The sequence below is a fragment of the Balaenoptera musculus genome, chromosome 20 (assembly GCF_009873245.2).
Source record: "Balaenoptera musculus isolate JJ_BM4_2016_0621 chromosome 20, mBalMus1.pri.v3, whole genome shotgun sequence".
Classification (NCBI taxonomy): Eukaryota; Metazoa; Chordata; class Mammalia; order Artiodactyla; family Balaenopteridae; genus Balaenoptera; species Balaenoptera musculus.
This window is the reverse complement of record NC_045804.1, coordinates 21,307,437-21,329,851: the sequence shown is the minus strand read 5'-3', so window position 1 is coordinate 21,329,851 and position 22,415 is coordinate 21,307,437. Positions and strand designations below refer to the sequence as shown.

General features: G+C 42.7%; 1 protein-coding gene and 1 pseudogene across 5 annotated transcripts in view; one reads left to right on the top strand and one right to left on the bottom strand.

The window, feature by feature from the left end:
- Nucleotides 1–635: 635 nt before the first annotated feature.
- EZH1 (enhancer of zeste 1 polycomb repressive complex 2 subunit) overlaps nt 636–22,415 on the top strand; it is a 31,953-nt gene continuing 10,173 nt past the window's right edge. For 2 of the 5 annotated variants that reach the window (XM_036837185.1, XM_036837181.1), the window contains exons 1-9: nt 656–679; nt 12,817–12,937; nt 13,064–13,192; nt 14,071–14,190; nt 15,907–16,027; nt 17,793–17,969; nt 19,067–19,169; nt 19,624–19,787; nt 20,162–20,253. In XM_036837185.1, the coding sequence (XP_036693080.1) occupies nt 669–679; nt 12,817–12,937; nt 13,064–13,192; nt 14,071–14,190; nt 15,907–16,027; nt 17,793–17,969; nt 19,067–19,169; nt 19,624–19,787; nt 20,162–20,253 (1,038 nt within the window). In that variant the 5' untranslated portion in view covers nt 656–668. Of the gene's footprint in view, nt 680–12,125; nt 12,217–12,816; nt 12,938–13,063; nt 13,193–14,070; nt 14,191–15,906; nt 16,028–17,792; nt 17,970–19,066; nt 19,170–19,623; nt 19,788–20,161; nt 20,254–22,415 lie in introns of all 5 variants that reach the window. The other 3 variants (XM_036837183.1, XM_036837182.1, XM_036837184.1) reach the window with 3 other exon arrangements.
- Nucleotides 9,560–12,208, bottom strand: LOC118886584 (annotated as a pseudogene).

Below are 22,415 nucleotides of genomic sequence, written 5' to 3'. Positions count from 1 at the left end.
TGCATCATATTGAGAGGTACCTAGTAAGAATATCTCTCAGCACTAGTTACGTTAACTTTGATCACTTGGTTAAGGTGATGTCTGCCAGATTTCTCTCCTGTGAAGTTACTCTTTTTCCTTTGGTAACTTATAGGTATCTTGTGAGAAGATACTTTGACTCAAGGCGACTGATTTGAATCTAAGTGACTGAGAAAACTATTGACGGAAATAGGGAAGTCCGGTGTAAATAAAGCAAGAATGATAACTTAGAGCCCACAGACGGGTGTTTAGGGGTATTTGTAGATGTGAAGGATCCGTATGAAGGGGTTCCAGGTTGGTTTCAAATTATGAAGTGAGACATGGCACTAGCGTGTGGGGATGATGCAACTACTGGATAAAGTCTTAAAGAAGATATTAGTGGCTCCGGGAGGTTTCCCAAGAGCCCTTCCTGTCCCCTGACAGCGCCGCCTTGGAAACCGTCGGGCTCGGGTTGCACCACCTCGGACTCCCGAGTTTGGGACACTGGCGCCAAACCGCAAAAGTGCGAAGAAGGAAGCCCAGGCAGCCTGACCAGCGGGGCGCGGGCGACGCAGTGCGCACGCGCCGGGAGGAGGCGCGGGGCGGGGCCGCGGCGTGGGGGCGGGGCCGCAGCGCGCAGGCGCCCTAGCGGCAGGTCCCTGCGGCTCAGGATGGAGGATGAGTGAGTAAACAATCCTGGGCCTGGCGGTGGGGCCGGGCCTCCGCACCTTGCTACCCGGGGCCTGAGGGAAGGGGAGTCGAAGGGGTCAGAGAACTGGAAGGAAGCGGAGGAGCACACTATCTGCCTGGCGGGGGGTAGCGGGACGCCCACTCCCCGTTCCGAAGGCTGGGGGAAAGGGGGTAGCGCGGCGAGAGAGCCCCCGGCGAGGACCGCGTCTGCGGCGGGGAGGGCGGTGTGTCGGGGAGGAGGAGCGGCGGGGGCGGGCCCGGGGACGGGGAATCCCGTTGGAGGGCGGGGTGGGGTGGGCGGGAGCCCCAGCGCCGGGAGGGCGTGGGTGGGCGGTGGCACCTGCGGGGGCCCTTAGCGAGGTGGGCTCCCGGGGACCTAGGGCAGTGCACGGGGAGGACCAGACAAGGGGGCTCAGCTTGCGATGACTTTGGGGGTGTTGAGGAAGCGGTGGCAATAAAAACAGGGTGAGGCGAGTGAGGCTTCTAAGGAGCAAAATGGAAAGGGGCGCTCACTGTTGGGGTCGAGCCGGTGCCGCGTGCCTCCTTCGGGTTTGCGCGCTAGGCGCCCAGCTAGCCTCCCCCTAGTCCCAGCCCTGAGTAAGAGGCTTCTCTCCAAATTTGGTCTCGCGCCAATCCCTGCCCACCCCAGAATTCTCTTGGGGATCAAATAATGTAAGTGAAAGAGCTTTGAAGCAAAGGCAAGGTGGTGTATTTGGGACATGCCTGTTAGGAAATGTGGGACAAACTTATTTCGGTAAAAAGCGACTACTGAGAAATTGTTTCGGGGGCGGGGAGGGGAAGGGAGGTGGAAGGATGTTCGTGCCGCCGATGGAAATATTGAGAGTGGGCTTTTCATAGGTGAAATATGGGATTGTTAATAGAGTCGCCTAGGTATGGAGTCTAGGGCTAGAGGGGTGAGGATGGGGGCTAAGAGCCGAGGTAGCCGGACCACTGGGTGCGTGCGAAGATGGCCTTGAAAGTGTGGGTCTTTTCTTCCGCGTTTGCTGCCATGACGCCTTTGAAGAGAAAAATCCCCCACCCGGTGCTTTTAAGTTTAGGAAACTTGAAAGACGTTTCCAGCCGGAGAAGGTGCTAACTCCATCAGAGGTTTCTGTGAGAGCTTGTCTATTTTAAGCCTTGGAAACCCCAGGGCTGGGATGTGTGGCATTGATAAAGGAGATTACTTAATTGTGTAGAAGAAATTATTAGGAGATAAAGTACTTAAAAACACACACACACATTTATAATAGAGGAAAGGATCATCTGTAAAGATGTAATAATACTGTTATTGTCAGGGTGTATGCTGAGTGTGTACAGACAGCGTGAATTAATTCTCCCAGGGCAGAGATGTTGGTTTGTTTTATTCACTGATGCACTTTAAGCACTAAAACACTGCGAGGCACACAGTAGGTGCTCAGTACATGTTTGTGGAATAAATAAGTAGTGGGACGATCTCTGGGACTGGGAGTTGGGAGATCTGGATCCTAGTTCTTCCACTAACTGGCAGAGTACTTATAGGCCAATCATGGAGCTTGATGCCAAGGCACAGCTTTAAAACTTACTGAGGTGGAAATGACTTTTTCATTATGTTGTTACTTTATTTATTATTATTTTTAAAATAAATTTATTTATTTATTATTTATTTTTGGCTGCGTTGGGTCTTCGTTACTGCGTGCCGGCTTTCTCTAGTTGCGGCGAGCGGGGGCTACTCTTTGTTGCGGTGCTCGGGCTTCTCATTGCAGTGGCTTCTCTTGTTGCAGAACACCAGCTCTAGGCACGCAGGCTTCAGTAGTTGTGGCACGTGGGCTCAGTAGTTGTGGCTCGCGGGCTCTAGAGCGCAGGCTCAGTAGTTGTGACACCTGGGCTTAGTTGCTCCGTGGCATGTGGGATCTTCCCGGACCAGGGCTCGAACCCGTGTCCCATGCTTTAGCAGGCGGATTCTTTTTTCTTTAATTTTTAAAAAATTAATTTATTTTATTTTTGGCTGCCTTGGGTCTTCATTGCTGCACGCAGGCTTTCTCTAGTGTGGTGAGCGGGGGCTACTCTTCATTGTGGTGCGCAGGCTTCTCATTGCGGTGGCTTCTCTTGTTGCGGATCACAGGCTCTAGGTGCACAGGCTTCAGTAGTTGTGGCTCACGGGTTCTAGAGAGCAGGCTCAGAAGTTGTGGTGCACGGGCTTAGTTGCTCCGCGGCATGTGAGATCTTCCCGGACCAGGGCTCAAACCCGTGTCCCCTGCATTGGCAGGTGGATTCTTAACCACTGCACCACCAGAGAAGTCCAGTGTTACTTTAATTCTCTTTGAAACAGCACTAGAATAAGGAGCCTAGGATTAAAAATGAAATTTTATTCCCAAGAAGACTTTCGTGAGAAGGGAAAAGGGGAGAAAATGTAGTTGGACTTGTTTCTCTTATACTTGCCTTTGAATTAGCATGCCTTTTAAAACTATTTAAAATATTATTTATGTCTCTTTAATTCTTGAGATCTGAAACCTGGCTTCCTTAGTTCTCCAGGTAACAATTCCTGCCCTTGATTTGTGCCTAATGTGAAAATTGTAACAATTTATTTTGCTAAGTATATCTTTTTCCTGTCTTGTAGTAAGTTTAAAAGTTTCTACTTTGTTGACTAGCTACTTCCCAAAGAAGGTTTGAGGCAGCAATACTAAAAACACATTATATTTCTACAAAGGATAGTTAACTACAGAGAAAGGAGAAAAAGGACAGAGGAGCTGAATAGGCATTTTTCCAATGGAGACATACTGATGGCCAACAGGCACGTGAAAAGATGCTCGTCATCACTAATCATCAGGGAAATGCAAATCAAAACCACAGTGAGATATCACCTCACACCTGTTAGAATGACTATGACCAAAAAAGACAAGAGATAACAAATGCTGGTGAGAATGTGGAGAAAAGGGAACCTTGGTGCACTGTTGGTGGGAATGTACGTTGGTACAGTCACTATGGAAAACAGTATGGAGGGTCCTCAAAAAATTAAAAATAAAACTGCCATACAATCCATCAATTCCGCTTCTGGGTATTTATCCGAAGAAAATGAAAACACTAATTCAAGAAGATATTTGCCTGCAATGTTCAAAGCAGCATTATTTACAATAGCCAAGATATAGGAACAACCTAAGTGTCCATCAACAGATGAATGAATAACATATGAGATATACACACACTCACACACACATACACAGAAGAATATTACTCAGCCATAAAATTTTTGCCATTTGGGGACTTCCCTGGTGGTCCAGTGGTTAAGAATTCACCTTCCAGGGGCTTCCCTGGCGGTGCAGTGCTTAAGAATCCGCCTGCCAATGCAGGGGACACGGGTTCGAGCCCTGGCCCGGGAAGATCCCACATGCCGTGGAGCAACTAAACCTGTGCGCCACAACTACTGAGCCTGCGCCTAGAGCCCCTGCTCTGCAACAAGACAAGAAACCACAGTGAGAAGCCCGCGCACCACAACGAAGAGTAGCTCCCGCTCGCCGCAACTAGAGAAAGCCCGCTCACAGCAACGAAGACCCAACACAGGCAAAAATAAAAACAAATAAGTAAATTAAAAAAAAAGAAAGAATCCTCATTCCAATGCAGGGGACGTAGGTTCGATCCCTGGTCAGGGAACTAAGACCCCACATGCTGAGGAGCAGCTAAGTACACACGCCGCAGCTACTGAGCCCTCGTGCCACAACTAGAGAGAAGCCCATGCACTGCAATAAAAGATCCCACGTTCTGCAACTAAGACCTGACACAGCCATAAATAAATAAATAAATATTTAAAAAAATTTTTTTTTTTTGCCATTTGCAACAACATGGATGGACCTGGAGGACATTATGCTTCTTGAAGTCAGACAGAAAAAGACAAATACTATATGTTTTCTTTTATATGTGAAATCTAAAAGATAAAAGAACAAAATTTTTAAAAATAAAAATATGTTGAGAAAAGTGAAGAGAATTATATCAGATTAAGATTGAGGGAGAGGGTTTTAAAGGAAAAACTGCTTTTAGAGAACACCTCCATTCCAGAAAGTCCCTAGTTTTGTTTGTTTGTTTTTAATTTGTCCAAACTGTGTATTGGGCTCTTTTCCTGGCCTCTTTAGTCTAACAGACTATCAGTGGGGACTTCAGTGCTCCGCAACTTAAAGCCATGAGTTCCTTAATGGGTAGAGTTTAGTGCCTCTGATGTGTTGTGTTCTCTGACACACTTGCCCTAATATTTTGATTCAAAATGGAATAACTAAAAAGTCTTGTTTTACTGAATGATAATAAGCAGTCTCTCTCTCCCTCTCTCTCTCCCTCTCTCTCTCTCTCTCTCTCTCTCTCTCTCTCTATATATATATATATATACACATATGTATATGTATATATATATATATTTTGTTGTTGCTGTTTTGGCCAAGCCATGCGGCTTATGGGATTTTAGTTCCCCAACCAGGGATCGAACCCGGGCCCTCGGCAGTGAGAGCATGGAGTCCTAACCACTGGAATTCCCAGCAGTCAGTAAATATTAAGCTTTATGCTAGTGTAATGCAGAACCAGCCAAGGTAGGACTCTAGCCTATTAGGAAGTTCCTTTAACCCTTCTGAATCAGTGTTGTACATCCTAAGAGCCAACATTTGGGTCTCATAAAAACTAATCCTGCTTTGATTTTTATCACCATTGTCTCGAGTGCACGTGACCTGATTCTTTTAATAAAGCAACACTGGAAAATATTAATGCTATAATTTTATTTTAAATAAGAATTCAGTGTCACAACTTCTTGTTAGTAAGGTTCTTTCTACATATATAGTGCCCAGAAACTCAGTGAGTTTTCATAAAAGTACATAATCATACAACCTTCACCACAACCAAGGTATAGAACATTTTCATCATCTCAAAAATCTCCTTTATGCTTCTTTCCATTTAATCCCTTTCTAGAAACATTCTAGTAGAATGTCATATAAGTGGAATCATGAAGTATGAAGTTTTTTGTGTCTGAATTCTTTCACTTAGCATAATGCTTTTGCGATATGTTTTGCATATACAGGAACTATTTGTTCCTTTTTATTGCTGAGTAGTATTCCATTGTATGTATACACTGCACTTTGTATACATTCACCAATCCATAGATATTTGTGTTATTTCCACTTTTTGGCTATTATGAATAAAGAAGCTCTGAACATTTGTGTACAGGTCTTTATGTACATATGTTTTCATTTCCCTTGGATAAATAATTAGAAATTGTGTGCCAGGTTTTACGGTAAGTATATATTTAACTTTATTAAAAAAAAACAACTGGCGGGACTTCCCTGGTGGTCCAGTGGTTAAGAATCCACCTTCCGGGGCTTCCCTGGTGGTGCAGTGGTTGACAATCTGCCTGCCAGTGCAGGGGACACGGGTTCGAGCCCTGGTCTGGGAAGATCCCACATGCCGCGGAGCAACTGGGCCCGTGAGCCACAATTACTGAGCCTGCGCGTCTGGAGCCTGTGCTCCGCAACAAGAGAGGCCGCGATAGTGAGAAGCCTGCGCACCGCGATGAAGAGTGGCCCCCACTTGCCGCAACTAGAGAAAGCCCTCGAACAGAAACGAAGACCCAACACAGCCATAAATAAATAAATAAAATTAAAAGTATGTGTCACATTTAAAAAAAAAAAAAATCCACCTTCCAACGCAGGGGATGCGGGTTCGATCCCTGGTCGGGGAACTAAGATCCCACATGCCACGGGGCAACTAAGCCCACATGCTGCAACTACTGAGCCCACGCAACAATAATACTAGAGAGGCCATGCACTCTGGAGCCTGCGCACCACAACTAGAGAGAAACTGGAGAGAAGCCCGCATGCTGCAACAAAAGATCCCGCATGCCGCAACTAAGACCCGACGCAGCCAAAAAAATTAAAAAGAATAATAATAAAAAAAAAAGACTGGCAAACTTTTCCAAAGAGGTTGTGCCAGGGAATTCCCCAGTACAGCCAAGTCCAGTCGTTAAGACTCTTGTGCTTTCATTGCTGAGGATGCGGGTTTGATCCGTGGTCTGGGAACTAAGATCCCACAAGCCACGCAGTACGGCCAAAAAAATCATAATAATAAAAATAAAGTAAAAAAAATAATGTTGCAAAGTGGCTGTACCACTTTGCATTCCCACCAGCAATGTATGAGGATTCCAGTTGTTCCACATCCTTATCAGCAATTGGTATTATAACTCTTTTTAATATTAGCCATTCTTGTTGTTGTATAATAGTTATGTCAATGTGGTTTTAATTTGCATTTCCCTAATGACTAATGATATTGAGCATCTTTTTGTGTGCTTATCTGCCATTTCTGTATCTTTTTTGGTGAAGTATCTGTTCAAATTTTAATTTTTTATTATTTTTTAAATTTATGGCTGTGTTGGGTCTTCGTTGCTGTGCGCAAGCTTTCTCTAGTTGGCGCGAGTGGGGGCTACTCTTCGTTGCGGCGCACGGGCTTCTCATTGCGGTGGCTTCTCTTGTTGCGGAGCACCAGCTCTAGGCACATGGGCTTCAGTAGTTGTGGCTCGTGGGCTTTAGAGCGCAGGCTCAGTAGTTGTGGCACACGGGCTTAGTTGCTCCACGGCATGTGGGATCTTCCCAGACCAGGGCTCGAACCTGTGTCCCCTGCATTGGCAGGCAGATTCTTAACCACTGCGCCACCAGGGAAGCCCTCTGTTCAAATTTTTTGCCCACTTTTTATTGGGTTCTTTATTTTATTGAGTTGCAGAAGTTATTTAGATAAAGACTTATTTTTAAACTTCTTGACCATAATAGCATATTTTGGAGTTTATTCTCAATGTATAGGTGAATGTAATGAAAAGCTCTTAGCTTAGTACTTAACTGGAATATAAATAGTGTTTTGTGTATGTAAGTAACTAAATAACAGATCTAGTAAAATTTAAAGTATTTTTTGTGTGCCACTTCCTTTGCCTGAGATGAATGGACCCACTTCTCCAAATCTGTTCTAGTGAATGCTGAGTTTTTTGTTTGTTTGCTTTTTTTTTAATATGTAATCTTTTTTTAAAAAATTAATTTATTTATTTTATTTATGGCTGTGTTGGGTCTTCATTTCTGTGCGAGGGCTTTCTCTAGTTCTGGTGAGCGGAGGCCACTCTTCATCGCGGTGTGCGGGCCTCTCACTATCCCTGCCTCTCTTGTTGCGGAGCACAGGCTCCAGACATGCAGGCTCAGTAATTGTGGCTCACGGGCCCAGCTGCTCCGCAGCATGTGGGATCCTCCCAGACCAGGGCTCGAACCCGTGTCCCCTGCATTGGCAGGCAGATTCTCAACCACTGCGCCACCAGGGAAGCCCCTATATGTAATCTTTGAAGTGATAGTTGTTGTTAACGTTCAGATGCTATGAAAACCCATCTTATGGCTGTGTTTCAGGTGTTTATTTTAATCAAACCTATGTGTTCCAAACAGTATGTTTCATCTTCCTCATTCACTTTGTGGGGATTGGCCAACTGCCAAATAAACTTTTTGAGACACGGAAAACCCATTAAAAAGCCAAGCAAAATAAATATTGGCTCATGGTCACATGAGATTCAAATATCAATTTAATTGTAAAAGGAGGAAGCATGGCTTATTATACATTATGATTGGTTAAAAAAAACTCAGTGACATTTTCATGTACACGTGTGTACTGCTCTGGCCAAATAAAGCACTTGAGTAAAATTAGAAATAGTGGGGCTTCCCTGGTGGCGCAGTGGTTAAGAATCCACCTGCTAATGCAGGGACACGAGTTCAAGTCCTGGTCCGGGAAGATCCCACATGCCACGGAGCAACTAAGCCCATGTGCCACAACTACTGAGCCTGCGCTCTGGAGCCCGCAAGCCACAACTACTGAGCCCACGTGCCACAACTACTGAAGCCCGCGTGCCTAGAGCCCGTGCTCCGCACCAAGAAGTCACTGCAATGAGAAGCCCGCGCACCGCAACGAAGAGTAGCCCCCGCTCGACGCAACTAAAGAAAGCCCGCGTGCAGCAACGAAGACCCAATGAAGCCAAATAAATAAATAAATAAACAAAGAAATAAATAAATAGAAATAGTGCCATTAATTATTAGACTGTTGTGGTGTGCTTACAGTCATCTCTTTTGGCAGACTGTAGGAGATCACATTTCAGCTCTAACTCCTTTTTTAATAAAAATAGTGATGTTTTTCTGTGGCCATCTCCTCTAAGAAATCTACACACACACACACCCACACCCACCCACCCACCCACCCTAGCAGCTGTGGATTCTTTTCTTTTCCATTACTTGGCCTCCATTTTTACCTCTTTTCTTTCTTTTTCTTTTTTTTTGTTTCTGAAAAGTTTTATTTAAATAAGGGTTTAAATACATTACATAACATTAAAACTGAAGAAAAAAAACAGTTTGTTACTTCACATGGCATTGGGCAGCTGTTTCTAGTAAGTTGAGAGCTCTACAGCTACATGACTGATACATCGGTTTGAAATTTGTTCCCTTGTCAAAAGTTAACTCTGATAGAAGGTTGGCCTCACATTCTAGTTTGGACATCGATCAGCTAGGATATGTCTGGGCAAAAAGACGTTGGTGGCAAGCCAGCTATCCTGTCACCTCGATAGAAGGAAGGTGGCTGCTCTAAGCTCTGCCCACCTGGTCACGTTGGAGATACCAGGGGATCTTTCCCCTGATGATCAAAGACTCCCTCTAGCAGTACAGCTGCCGTCGCTGCCTCACCCCATCCTCCACTCTCAGCTTCACCGAGGGCTGTTCAGGTGGCGACATTCTCTTAGGGCAGGGAACTCTGTAGAGGGATTGCTGAGGAGCTTTGGGCCAGACATAGCCGTCTGTGATCCTGGGGCTCTGGACTTGGCTGAAACATCACTGTTACTGCTTTGTTTTGGGCCGGACACTGCCAGGTGCCTACTGCTTGAACTCTGTTTAAATGAAGGACTTCAAGACTAGACAGCATGGCTCTTTTCAGTTATTACATGAAGGAGTTACACTAGTCCAAGTTAAAAGCAGACCCCAAATGGTTACATTACACAAACTGTGACATTTTTGAACTTGTGACAAGGGACAGAAGGAAAATTCTACTCATTGCAAGGAAATCCTCACTTAAGCTTCAGTGAGCCAGGAGCACTAAAACCCATGAACCTTCAGCTGATCGTCCTTAGCCAGTCTAATCTCTACGAGGAACTGGCATATGTTCTTGCGCTCGTCACCCTGTAGCTGAATTACTTCTCCATATTCTGGACGCTCAATTACAGTTCCATTGCAGGCAAATTTCTAAAGAAATGCCGTCACTAGTTTCTTTTTATCGTAATCATCAGCCATCCCTGGACAGTAGTAAGGGTCTTCCTGCCGTTTCTCTGTTGAATTCTTAGATGGCTGTAGTCCTCAGCGACAGCAGGAAGCAGATCATCACCCGTACTGGCATCAGCAAAGGGATCGAAAGAGTGGAGGTTCTGGATAGTGGACGTACCATACGATTCCTTTTCCTTGGTGGAAACGGCCTGCGCCTGCGGAAGACGGAAGACGGCCGGTGGGGGGGACCGGAAGATGGCGGGTTGGGGGGACAGAGCGTCAGGAAGCGAGGGTTCGAGGGGGAGGCTGCTGAGTCCTCGGCTGCGGCTCAGTGACTGGGGCCCTTCCTTCCTTCCTTCCTTTCTTTCTTTTTCTCTCTTTCTCTCTCTCTCCCTCTCTCTCTCTCTTTCCTTTTCTTTTCTTTTTTTTGGCTGTGCTGCATGGCTTGCAGGATCTTAGTTCCCCGACCAGGGATTGAACCCCAGGCCCTTGGCAGTGAAAATGCAGAGTCCTAACCACTGACCACCTGGGAATTCCTGGTCTCCAGTTTTAAATGGATGGAGCAACCTACCTTAAGCTTACTGTTTCAAAAAGGGAAATGAGTGGGACTTCCCTGGTGGTCCAGCGGTTAAGACTCCACGCACCCAGTGCAGGGGACCTGGGTTTGATCTCTGGTTAGGGAACTAGATCCCGCATGCCTCAGCTAAGGCCCGGCACAGCCAAACAAACAAATAAATATTTTTTTTTTAAAAAGGGGAAAATGAGTTCCAAAAGGAATGGGAGAGGGATTGCAGTTCAAAACCAATTTTTTGGGTCATTTGGGTCTCAATAAGGGTAACCTAAGGTTTCTTAGGGAGGCAGTTTTGTCCTAGATTTGAATCATTTTTTCATTTCCTAAAGCAGATTATTATTAAGCTTGTTCTGGGCAGAAATTATGTGAGCAACTACTTAATATTACATGTGAGCAGGGTGTTCTTAAATGGTTTTTTCATTCTAAAAAAGAGCCCCTCTTTTGGCCCCCATTCCATAGAGGAGTGAGAAGTACTTAAAAGATGTAGGAAAAAAAAAGAAAAAAAAAAGATGTAGGAAGAAGAGAGATGCTGTAATTTATAAGAAAGAAATTCAGAGCTGCTTAATTTTTGTTATAACCCAGCACCGTAGTACCTTAGCTTCTGGGATTCAAATTCTTAGGTTATGGTATTGTCGTTTCATTCCCTTCCCCCAGAGAGATAATATTTAACTCACAGAGAATTCTGTTTTTAAGAGCTTGAATCACTTGATTGCTTTAGCAGTAAACACAGTGAGTCTGTCTGCTTCTTTGCTATTCTGTCCTTACTTTATTTATCCTTTAAGCTTAACATAGCATTACACCAATCTGTTTGGTTCTTCAAATGAAACATTCAGATATAGTCCTCTTAAAGCCCAGTAGCATGAGATATTATAACTATGATCTGATCGTGGCATATGTGTGACAGTGGGTTAAATTTTGCTGTTTTCTTGTCTGTGCTGTCATTTCTTATGGGTGAAAACAGGTAATTTAAAAATGCTTCTAGGGGACTTCCCTGGCGGTCCAGTGGTTAAACCTCTGCACTTCCACTGCAAGGGACACAAGTTCGATCCCTGGTCGGGGAACTAACATCCCACATGCAGCAGGATGCGGCCAAATAAATAAATAAATAAAATGCTTCTAAACTTTAATTTCTCTTTCAAATTTTGGCTCTTCATAGCTCCTTGTAATGTTTTTAGAAATGTAGAAGGTTAGGTGAAATAAATAGACTTAGTTCTCCAGGAAACCTAAGTAGTTGATATAGAATAAAAACATAACCTTGCAGATTTTATTGAATTTTTATATGCACTTAATATTTGTTCTTTCTCTAAAATATTAATTGATGGGCCTGCTGGCTGAGCCTAGAAATTGGTGCAGAAAAGCAGAAAGTGCACTTGGTAATTGTGAGAATATATTTGTATGTATGACTGGAAGGACAGAATTCAATAAAATAAAGCACACTTCTCAAATGGCATCAAGTATTATTAGGACCTGACTTATATGCAGATATAGTGGTAGCAGAGACCTCAAAGTCTTCGTAGTTCTTAGGGAGCATCCTACTGAGGGAATCAGGGTCTAAATATGCTCCACTGACTTGAAACCACTGTCTATTCTCTTTTGAAAAGCTGAACATTTGTTTGGCCTTTGTGTCTTGCCATTCCTCTGAAGAACAGAAGACACCTGTAAAACTATACCCTTTGCCTTGCATTCTACGAGGTAGGTAGAGTGTGGTACAATAAGTACTTCTTTAAAACTGTGAACCTTAATTCAAACACCACCCCCCCCCAAAAAAAGTGATTTGCAATGTTATATAGTTCCATGTGTCTTGATTTGGAGATAAGATTATGCTGTTGTCATATCCGACCTCTATTGCTAGGCATGTGGTAGATGTAGGCAGTTTGGCAGATGTAGTTTTATCCTGTGGGTGGATCTTTCCATGAAGCTCTTTGATATTAACTTAGTTCTTGCTAAACATTTCTCTTAATAAGGTAGTGGGTAGGCTTCCAAATTTCCAAGTAATCCAATTTCCTAAATATCTGTGAAAGAACTTCTTGAGAGCTAAATTAAAAACAAGGTACCACAGGAGGACAGAGGCTAAGCTTGTGGATAATCAGACCAGAAATTGCTGGTATGAAATCTTTTCTTAATTGGAACTTTCTGTTGAACTCATAGATTTGGGTTCTTTAAGCTTATGTTTTCATGAATAAATGTAATGGGAATGAAAGCATAACTGACCATGTTTATTTGAATTTGAGGAATGCTTCATTTCCAGGCAGTTGAATGCTATTTGTCGTCTCTGCCTCTCTTTGATTACAGCAAAATGGATATACCAAACCCCCCAACTTCCAAATGTATCACTTACTGGAAGAGGAAAGTTAAATCTGAATACATGCGACTTCGGCAACTTAAACGGCTTCAGGCGAACATGGGTGCAAAGGTAAAAAATACTTCCCAAGTGAAAGGTTATGTATTTTAACATATTGATCCAATATGGAGGGGTTGGATTTCTTTTTTCTTACTCTTCTCTTGAAATCCTAACAGTTTTTTTGTTCGGCTCTGCTAGGCTCTGTATGTAGCAAATTTTGCAAAAGTTCAAGAAAAAACCCAGATCCTCAATGAAGAATGGAAGAAGCTTCGTGTCCAGCCTGTTCAGTTGATGAAGCCTGTGAGTGGGCATCCTTTTCTCAAAAAGGTACTTCCAGTGTCTAAGCTCAGCCTTCCTCTCTTTCTTGAACTTAAGGGTTTTTTTCTGTATTTGTGATATTAGAAAATAAGGATAATGGATACAGCTACTGTAGTCATCTTTGAATAACTAGGATGGTAATTGTTCTCCTCAGTTAATGAGTATAATCATGAGTTTTTCATAGAAAAATAAGACATTTACTGTCTACCTTCCTGGGCTCTGTATACAAGCTTCAAAGCAACCTTTTTTGTGCCTTGTTTGGCACCTCCACTACTTTGAAATTGGGAAAGGAATGCCATGGATAATGGATAGGAGTATATTGATCAAAGGGACATCCCTTTCTGTAAACTAAAAAATCATCCTAGTTTCTTATAGAGATAATATTTTTAAAATATAAAAAGCAGATAGTTTATTGAGAGCAACTTTCTTTCCCAAAGCAGAATGTGACTGTAATCTTTATACTACTTTGCTTCCCCCTGTACTGTCCCCATCAGCTATGCAGCTAAGTTGATGTCCACTGTCTTAAAGATTAGGTCTTCAGGAAAACTTCCTTGTCTTCCTCCTTATCTCCTAGGACTCTCAGAGGCCCTTTGCTGTTGGGTTCAGCCTAAGGAGACCAGCAGTTTTAGATTGAGATAAACATCAGTTGAGTGTGGGAGGCACTGTGCTGGACTCTGTAGAGGATGCACAGGTGAATAAGAGAGAGTTCCTGCTTTCCACAGGTTTACACTTGAGTGGTTCCTTTTAGGAGCTGATTGTTACAAAACCCTCAGCTTATTAATTTGTAAGAATTAGAAGGCTACTGGGATCATTTTGGAAGGAAACTCCAATTCTCTCTTGGGCTGTGTGCTTGCCCTTCCCTTTCCATGTCATTGCTTATATTTCAGTGTACCATAGAGAGCATTTTCCCGGGATTTGCAAGCCAGCATATGTTAATGAGGTCTCTGAACACGGTTGCGTTGGTTCCCATCATGTATTCCTGGTCCCCTCTCCAGCAGAACTTTATGGTACGTATTGAAAGCACCGTGGTGATTGTTTAAACTTAATGATTTTTTTTTTTTAAATGTTGATATGCTGGCACTTCTCTCAGGGTAAATAAAGATTGTCAGAATATACTTAACAAGGCTTGGACCTGCAGAGCAGAACGTTTTTGTAATTTATTGACTCCGAAAAACACATATTGCAAGTTGTTCTAACTTGTTAGATTTTGTGCTCTCTGAAGTGTACCTCAGAATTGATGCTCGTTCTTTTTTGAATGAAAGAGACTGGGCAAGAGTCCAATTTTCCTTTACTACCTTGGCCCAATTTTATAACATTATGCGCAGTTAAATGCAGTATAAATCAGACACTTCATTCAGCAGGTTGACAACTCCCTGCTGATGGAGCAAATCCTTTCTTTTTTTTTTTTTTTTTTTTTAAATTATTTTTGGCTGTGTTGGATCTTCGTTTCTGTGCGAGGGCTTTCTCTAGTTGCGGCAAGCAGGGGCCACTCTTCATCGTGGTGCGCGGGCCTTTCACTATTGCCGCCTCTCTTGTTGCGGGGCACAGGCTCCAGACGCGCAGTCTCAGTAGTTGTGGCTCACGGACCTAGTTGCTCCGCGGCATGTGGGATCTTCCCAGACCAGGGCTCGAACCCGTGTCCCCTGCATTAGCAGGCAGATTCTTAACCACTGCGCCACCAGGGAAGCCCCGGAGCAATCCTTTCTTAATCCCCTAAAGGCAAGATGCTATGAAAGCAACTAAGATAACAGAGGTTCACATGGATCTACAGTCCTTTAATCTGGGTCTTTATGCTGACTCCTACTAGGATTATTTGTGGTTCTGATAATCAGTCCTCTCTAAATATGATGGCAATCACTTATCATGCCTGGTGACAGATAGCAGTTCTGCTGACTGGAATAGTGTATAGGTTTACAGAAGGAAATAATCTCTTAGAAGAAAACTTCAGAGTAATTTTACTTGATAGTTGGAGAACTAAGAATGACCGTTCTCTGCTGAACCAAAAAATAAAATAAGATGAAATAAAATAAAGTAGAATAAAATAAAAATGATCCATTAGTATTCTTTATTGCCAGAAAATATACATAGCTTGTACTGCAATTGACTTTAGATTCCCACTGAGTGTGAGTAATATGAATTGTAATCATAATTTTTTATTATGTTTATCCGAGGTTGGTCTTAGTCTATATAATAGAATATACAAATACTTTATGGTTGCCAGTTTCTGTTATAAACATTCCAGTTATACTGCAGATTATACTCTTGGAAGCCTTCCTTTCATCTGCTTCTCTACTTATGAGAAGAATTAGAATTGAAGACCTTTTAGACTTTTGTTTATGTGATATTTGTACCTATTTCACAGTGATGTTTAGTGGATAAAATGAAGTAATAGATGGAATCACTGTGAAAAAGAAATGTGCTGTCAAATTCTAGGTGTTGGTGGAAATATCATTGTTAATATCCAGCTTAACATTTGGTAGTTAATATTCTCAAAGAGTAAAACTGACTTCTTTTTTTCTTCCAAGAGTAGCATTACCCCCTTCCATTTGAGGTTTTGTTGGCAAAACAAAATGGCCAGTCTTTAAAATGTAGTTAACTTTGTAACCAAAGGCATTTTCAGGGGATTTAAAGCAGCAAAAAACGTTTGGCAAAGGTTCCTTTAAACAGGAAAGAGGAGCTTCACAGTGGATTCATGGAATGAATCACATCTGGTTTGATTTCAGGTAGAAGATGAGACGGTTTTGTGCAATATTCCCTACATGGGAGATGAGGTGAAAGAAGAAGATGAGACTTTCATTGAGGAGCTGATCAATAACTACGATGGCAAAGTCCACGGTGAAGAAGGTAGTGGTACTGGGCTCCTGGACTTTGTTAGGATGGTGCCTCTTATTTGGTGCATCATTGTCTTGCTTTTATCTGCTGCCTCATGGTGTATACACTGAAGATATTTCAATGTCACCACATGGCTGGGAGTAAACATTTTATACTACAAACACCCCTGTTAAATTTTAAAAGGAGTTGGGGGAATTCCCTGATGGTCCAGTGGTTAGGACTCCGAGCTCTCACTGCCAGGGGCCCGGGTTCAATCCCTGGTTGGAGGACTAAGATCCCGCAAGACACGTGGCACGGCCAAAAAAAAAAAAAAAAGGAGTTGGGACATAAAAGGATCATATAGTAATCAGTGGCTAGAGAGAAAGTTTAGCGAACAAATAAGTTTGATCTTAGGAGTTTTCCATAAATCCATCCAAGGCTATGTTGTTCTTTGTTTCCCTTTCTGTGAGACTGGCAATGAGTATAACCTCTCTTCTTAGATCCAGATACCCCCTGGATCTCCCAGAAGTTGGTTATAGTATTCTGACTTTCCTAAAAGTGTTACCAAACCAAACTTGGGTCTGCTCGCCCGCGTGTAGTAAAGCCAATCTTCTGACACCAGGTTGGGGTGAAGGAAAGTACAGCATTTATTGTAGGGTGCCAAGCAAGGAGAAAAGACAGGTCATGCTCAAAGGACTGGAACTCCCTGATGGCTTTCACGGAAGGGGTTTTAAAGGCAGTGTGAGGAAGGGGGCCACGGGGTGCGTGATCAGCTTGTGCCCAATTCTTGGATTGGTTGGCATCAGGGTGAAATTTCAAGCATCATCAACTTTCTGGTTTCAACCAGTCTAGGGTCCGCATACTTGTGGTCAGCAGTTTTCCTCTGGTGGGGGTCTGCTTCTTGTAAGACAACTTAGGAACATGTGTCAGGCCTGTATCTGTATCTTTCAGGGAACTGGGAGTATGGTGATTCTCCTACGTTGTAGGTTTATAGTCTAAACTGTTACCAGTTTCCCGGCCCAACAGCTATTCTTTGTTTCTACATCTTCACATTTCCTAATCGTTACCTCTTGAGCCAGCCTTTTGGTGACTCAGGGAAGACCTGGGAGACTAAAGCAAAAGCCTTTTACTTCAAAGGACAGGGACACAGTGGCTTGTATACGATTTCAAAAGCAAGTCATTTGTATTTAGTTGTAGTTCTAGAAAAGGCTGTTAGTGTGTAAGAAGGGGAGATAGGGAGAGACTCTCCATGGATTTGCAAACCAATAGCCTCACCTGCTCTTTTGACAGTTGTGGGTGCTGCTGTGATGCTGTTGAAATGCATTATTTATACACAGTGCCCCCTAGTGTTCAGAGGCTTTATCCTAAGTTGTAGTATAACGCCATATATTGATAGTATGATTTAAAAAAAAAATATGCTGTCTTCTGATTCAAAGAAGTCACTACTGACCCATCAGCAGCAAAACCAAGTACATTTTCATTTTATCATTCTTTCTCTGTCCCATTTGTATTGTTGGAACACTTTTGTGATATTTTGGACCATAAATACAGGTTGATATTACTGAGGAAGTGAAGACCCCAGTAAAAAGAAAGCCCATAACTGGAGTTCCCACTCTAGCTAGCTGAACTGTTGCAGTTGTATGAGCCAATCCAATTATTGTAATTCCCTGGTCGTCCACATAAAAATGTACATATATTATCCATCTGGGCCTCAGGAGTGAACACAGGAAAATCTTCCTAGGAGGACTAATGGAGTATAAAATGACCACTGCTCATCCATCTAAATCTTATATTTCAGAGATGATTCCCGGGTCTGTCCTGATTAGTGATGCTGTTTTCTTGGAGTTGGTAGATGCTCTGAATCAATACTCAGATGAGGAGGAAGAAGGGCACAATGACACCTCAGATGGAAAGCAAGATGACAGCAAAGAGGATCTGCCAGTAACAAGAAAGAGAAAACGACATGCTATTGAAGGTGAATAGCACGACTTCCTGATTCCACTGTGAAAGTGACAGTGAGAGGGAGGAAGGCAAAAACAGAAGTTTATTGCTTATTAAAGGCTGTTGGTGCTTCTCATTGGTCCACTTAAAAGGAAAATGTGTTCACTGACTAATGGTTTAAGATAGCTGTGATCTAGCTGAAGAAGAAAGTAGGAGAACTTAGACAGTAATCATTGTGCATTTCTAATTACAAAAATAGTGTGTTTGGAAAATACGGAAAATTATAAAGAAGAAAATAAAATTACCCTGTTATACTGCTACCTAGAAATAACCAGTATTAATATTTCCTTCTAGACTTAAAAAATGTATTTATATAAATATACATATGTACACCTAAAATGGGTACTGTATTATATCAATTATACCTCAATTTTTTTAAAGTACATATGTAAATTAACATACATATATGGTATGTGAAATTGGTGTCACGCCACGTGTGTATACACATACATAATTTTATACCCCTTATTTAATCTTATACATCATGAGCATTTCCCCATGTTATTCAATATTTAATTATTTAATTAATTTCACATTTAATTATACTTTATGTTATCTAATTATACTGTATGTCTAGACACGTAGTGTCTCTCTCTTGTTATAACGAAGTTATAGTATCCATCTTGTTCTTCAGCATCAATATTATGGTAGGGTCCTTCTGTACTCAGGTCTCTCCACAAACACTTCTGTTTTCACCTCCAGATTCTGTCTGGGACTGTGGATTTTTTTTTTTTTTTTTGGCCACACCACACAGCTTGTGGGTTATTAGTTCCCCGACCAGGCCCTCGGCAGTGAAAGCTCAGAGTCCTAACCACTAGAGCGCCAGGGAATTCCCCTGGACTGTGGATTTTGTTGTTAACATGTAGGTGAATCTGATTTCCTTATTTACTGGTGGCCTATTAGATAGGTCCAGGTAACATTTACCTTCTTTATGTATTCCTAAACCATCAATGGTTAGGTTAACAGAGCAGCTCTAATCAAAATGCTGTGACAAAAGGAAAAACGATTGAATAGCTTTGTTTGCATATTCTGATTATGGCACTCAGGAACTTTCTGTCATTTCTAATTCAGGCAACAAAAAGAGTTCCAAGAAACAGTTCCCAAATGACATGATCTTCAGTGCGATTGCCTCAATGTTCCCTGAGAATGGTGTCCCAGATGACATGAAGGAGAGGTAGGGAAAGCTGCCCCCTGCAGGCCATGTAGAGCACTCGGGAAAAACTTTCATACAGGCTTGTTTTTGGTTAATAAAAAGCCCCATTTCTGGTAAGTGCATTATGATTTGCCTACACTTCTGATTACCTCTGAATGCCCATTCCCATATTAAGGGACATTGTTTGCTGGCTTTTAAGTAAGTCTGGGCAGAGAAGTTTAAAGATCTTGCCACTTTTCTGGAGAGTTACTCCAGCACCATATTTATCAAATCTTTCCCTCCCCTTACTTTCAGACACACGCCGAGCCCAGCATAATTACAGTGGTGAACCCACTTGGTTATACATCAAGACCTATAAAAAAACGCCCGTTCTCCCTTGGCAGACCATTCGCGGATGACTGTCAGTACTCAGTCTGCATTTTCTCAGTGCAAACATTCCCTTGGAAGGAACTCTCACCTCTCTTTTCTTAACTAGGTATCGAGAGCTCACAGAGATGTCAGACCCCAATGCGCTCCCCCCTCAGTGCACACCCAACATCGATGGCCCCAATGCTAAGTCTGTGCAGCGGGAGCAGTCCCTGCACTCCTTCCACACGCTCTTCTGCCGGCGCTGCTTTAAATACGACTGCTTCCTTCACCGTGAGTGGGGTGACCCTGAAATGCTCTCCTGTTTTCCATCCCCAGCCACCATTTATTTCAGTTTATCTGATAGAGTTCCTGGCTTCTGATCTGATGATGGTTTTACAAAGGGCCAATTCTCTTTTCTCTTGTTCAGTTATAGTGCAGTGCGCTTTGCATGGTCAGGACAGAACAACCAGCAACACAGTTGTCCCCGGGTACCCGCTAGCTTTGGAAGAAGTGTGTTGATGTCAGAAATGATTTGGTTTTGTGCACCTTGATGATAGCTGTTTATATCTAAATTCTCCTGCAGTAGCTCCCTAATTCAATTTTGTTCCTCCCCCTCCTGTCAAGTGGACGAACCATTGGCAACAGGACAGTTTTGTGTTTTCCAGCTTTTCATGCCACCCCTAATGTATATAAACGCAAGAACAAAGAAATCAAGATTGAGCCAGAACCATGTGGCACAGACTGCTTCCTTTTGCTGGTACGTTTTAAAGCTGTTCTGCCATTGTTAAACTTTGTTGAAAACTGAGCAGGAAATGGTCCTTGGGCTTTCCATCCCAGGAAACACAAACCAAGTGAGCTGGTACATAGCACCCTGGGGGTCACACAGTACAGATGAAACATGGCTTCTGCTCTTAAGGAGCTCCCAGTTACTGTAGCAGTAGGACTGTGAAGTTAGTCTTATGGAGTGAGGTTTGAAGAACATTGAAGGCTTTCTTGCTCTAAATATCAGCTACTCAGATTTCAGAGTCTGAAACTGTGTTGTTTGAATTGGAGCTGTATGTGTGTGTGAGACACCATTTTCTTTGCTGTCTCCCTTTAAATGCATATAAATGTAGGAGGAATAAGACGTGAAGGTGCTGATGTCTTATGTGAGTTAATCAACCAGATGGACCCTTCCCCGATGGACAGACCTCATGCAGCGGCATAAAGTCTCCTGCATTCATGTGGGGAGGCAGTACACTGAGAGCTCGAAGGGAATAGGTTCAGTTGGACTTGCCAAAGACACAGTTCTGCTTTCTACACAACAGGGTGAGCTTAGGTAAAGAATAAAATACCTTGATAAAATTTCTGCTACCAATTAAAATGAGGTTATACAGCCAAGTGCCTCTGGGACCATCTTTAGTGGGATAATAGAAGGAAAGATGGTAGAGAGTGCCACTGGATAAAAATCTGGAAAATGTGCCATATGGTAATAGCAAAAGAATAAATAGACTTTATCTGATTTATTTTTTCCATAATATGTATTAATGCTTTCCTATGTGTCAAGCAGTATGCTGGCCCTTAACATATATTATCTTATTGTCATGCTTATAACAACATCTTGAGGTGGAGAAACTATAGGTTATAAAAGTTACATATTTTGCCTAAAGAGTGTTACTATGTCAGGGGTGTGGCAGTGAGGAAATTCAAGCTCTGGTCTAACTCCACAGTCCATGCTTTTTTTTTTAACACCATGTCAACATACCAGCATTTATATAACTCAGAAGGACATTGCCCTCTCCACAGTAGTTTTCCTGGAATCCTGTGTATGTCACATTGTAGCATAGGCCCATAATATCAGATTCAATTAAATTCAAAACTTCTCTCTTGGAATTTCTTTTAGGGCCTTCTGAATATCCTTAGTAATGGTAAACCTGTATCCTTTACTTGTAGATTTAGTTTTCAGAAACAGCTAGAAATCTTTGGAAACCAAGTCTGGTGAGAAGATAGATGATCAAGCTGAATGATGTTATTTGGTCTTTAAATAAAACAAAAAAACCAAAATAAACGTAGCTATAAAGTAATGAAACAGTATTCTTCCAAAAGTTTAAAATACTGACTTGGAGGGAAGTTCCAAAATTAAGTAGTAATATTATACAAATTCAGGGATTATACATTTTCTTATTGAAACAGAGACAGTGTGGTAAAATGTAAAGAACAGTGAGGCCTGGAGACCAAGAGCCCTGATTCTTGTACCTACTCTGGAATAATGAACTACATGCTCTCAGCAGGTCCCTTCCCCTCTCTGAACCTCATTTTCTTTCTTTCTTTCTTTCTTTTTTTTTTTTTTTTGGTTGCTTTGGGTCTTTGTTGCTGCACGCGGGCTTTTCTCTAGTTGTGGCGAACGGGGGCTACTCTTCTTTGTTGCAGTGCCCGGGCTTCTCATTGCGGTGGCTTCCCTTGTTGCAGAGCATGGGCTCTAGGCACGTGCTTCAGTAGTTGCAGCACGGGGGCTCAGTAGTTGTGGCATGCGGGCCCTAAAGAGCGTGGGCTTCAGTATCTGCAGCGCGTGGGCTCAGTAGTTGTGGTGCACGGGCTTAGTTGCTCCGCGGCATGTGAGATCTTCCCGGACCAGGGATCGAACCCATATCCCCTGCATTGGCAGGCGGATTCTCAACCACTGCCCCACCAGGGAAGTCCCTGAACCTCATTTTCTCATCTACAGGAGAATGTGTTCTCAGATTCCAGACAGCTAGCATGCAAATGAACGTAAGATACAACTCACTGGACAGTTGAAGATGCATAGATGCATCGATTATATCTCTATAAAGATTATTTTATAGGGCAGCTCTTTTGTGAAGAGGTATAAGTTTGTAAGCTTTGGAATGTTTGTTAAGAACCTATCATGTGTTCATACTTATATGGTACAGAGAAAAGAAG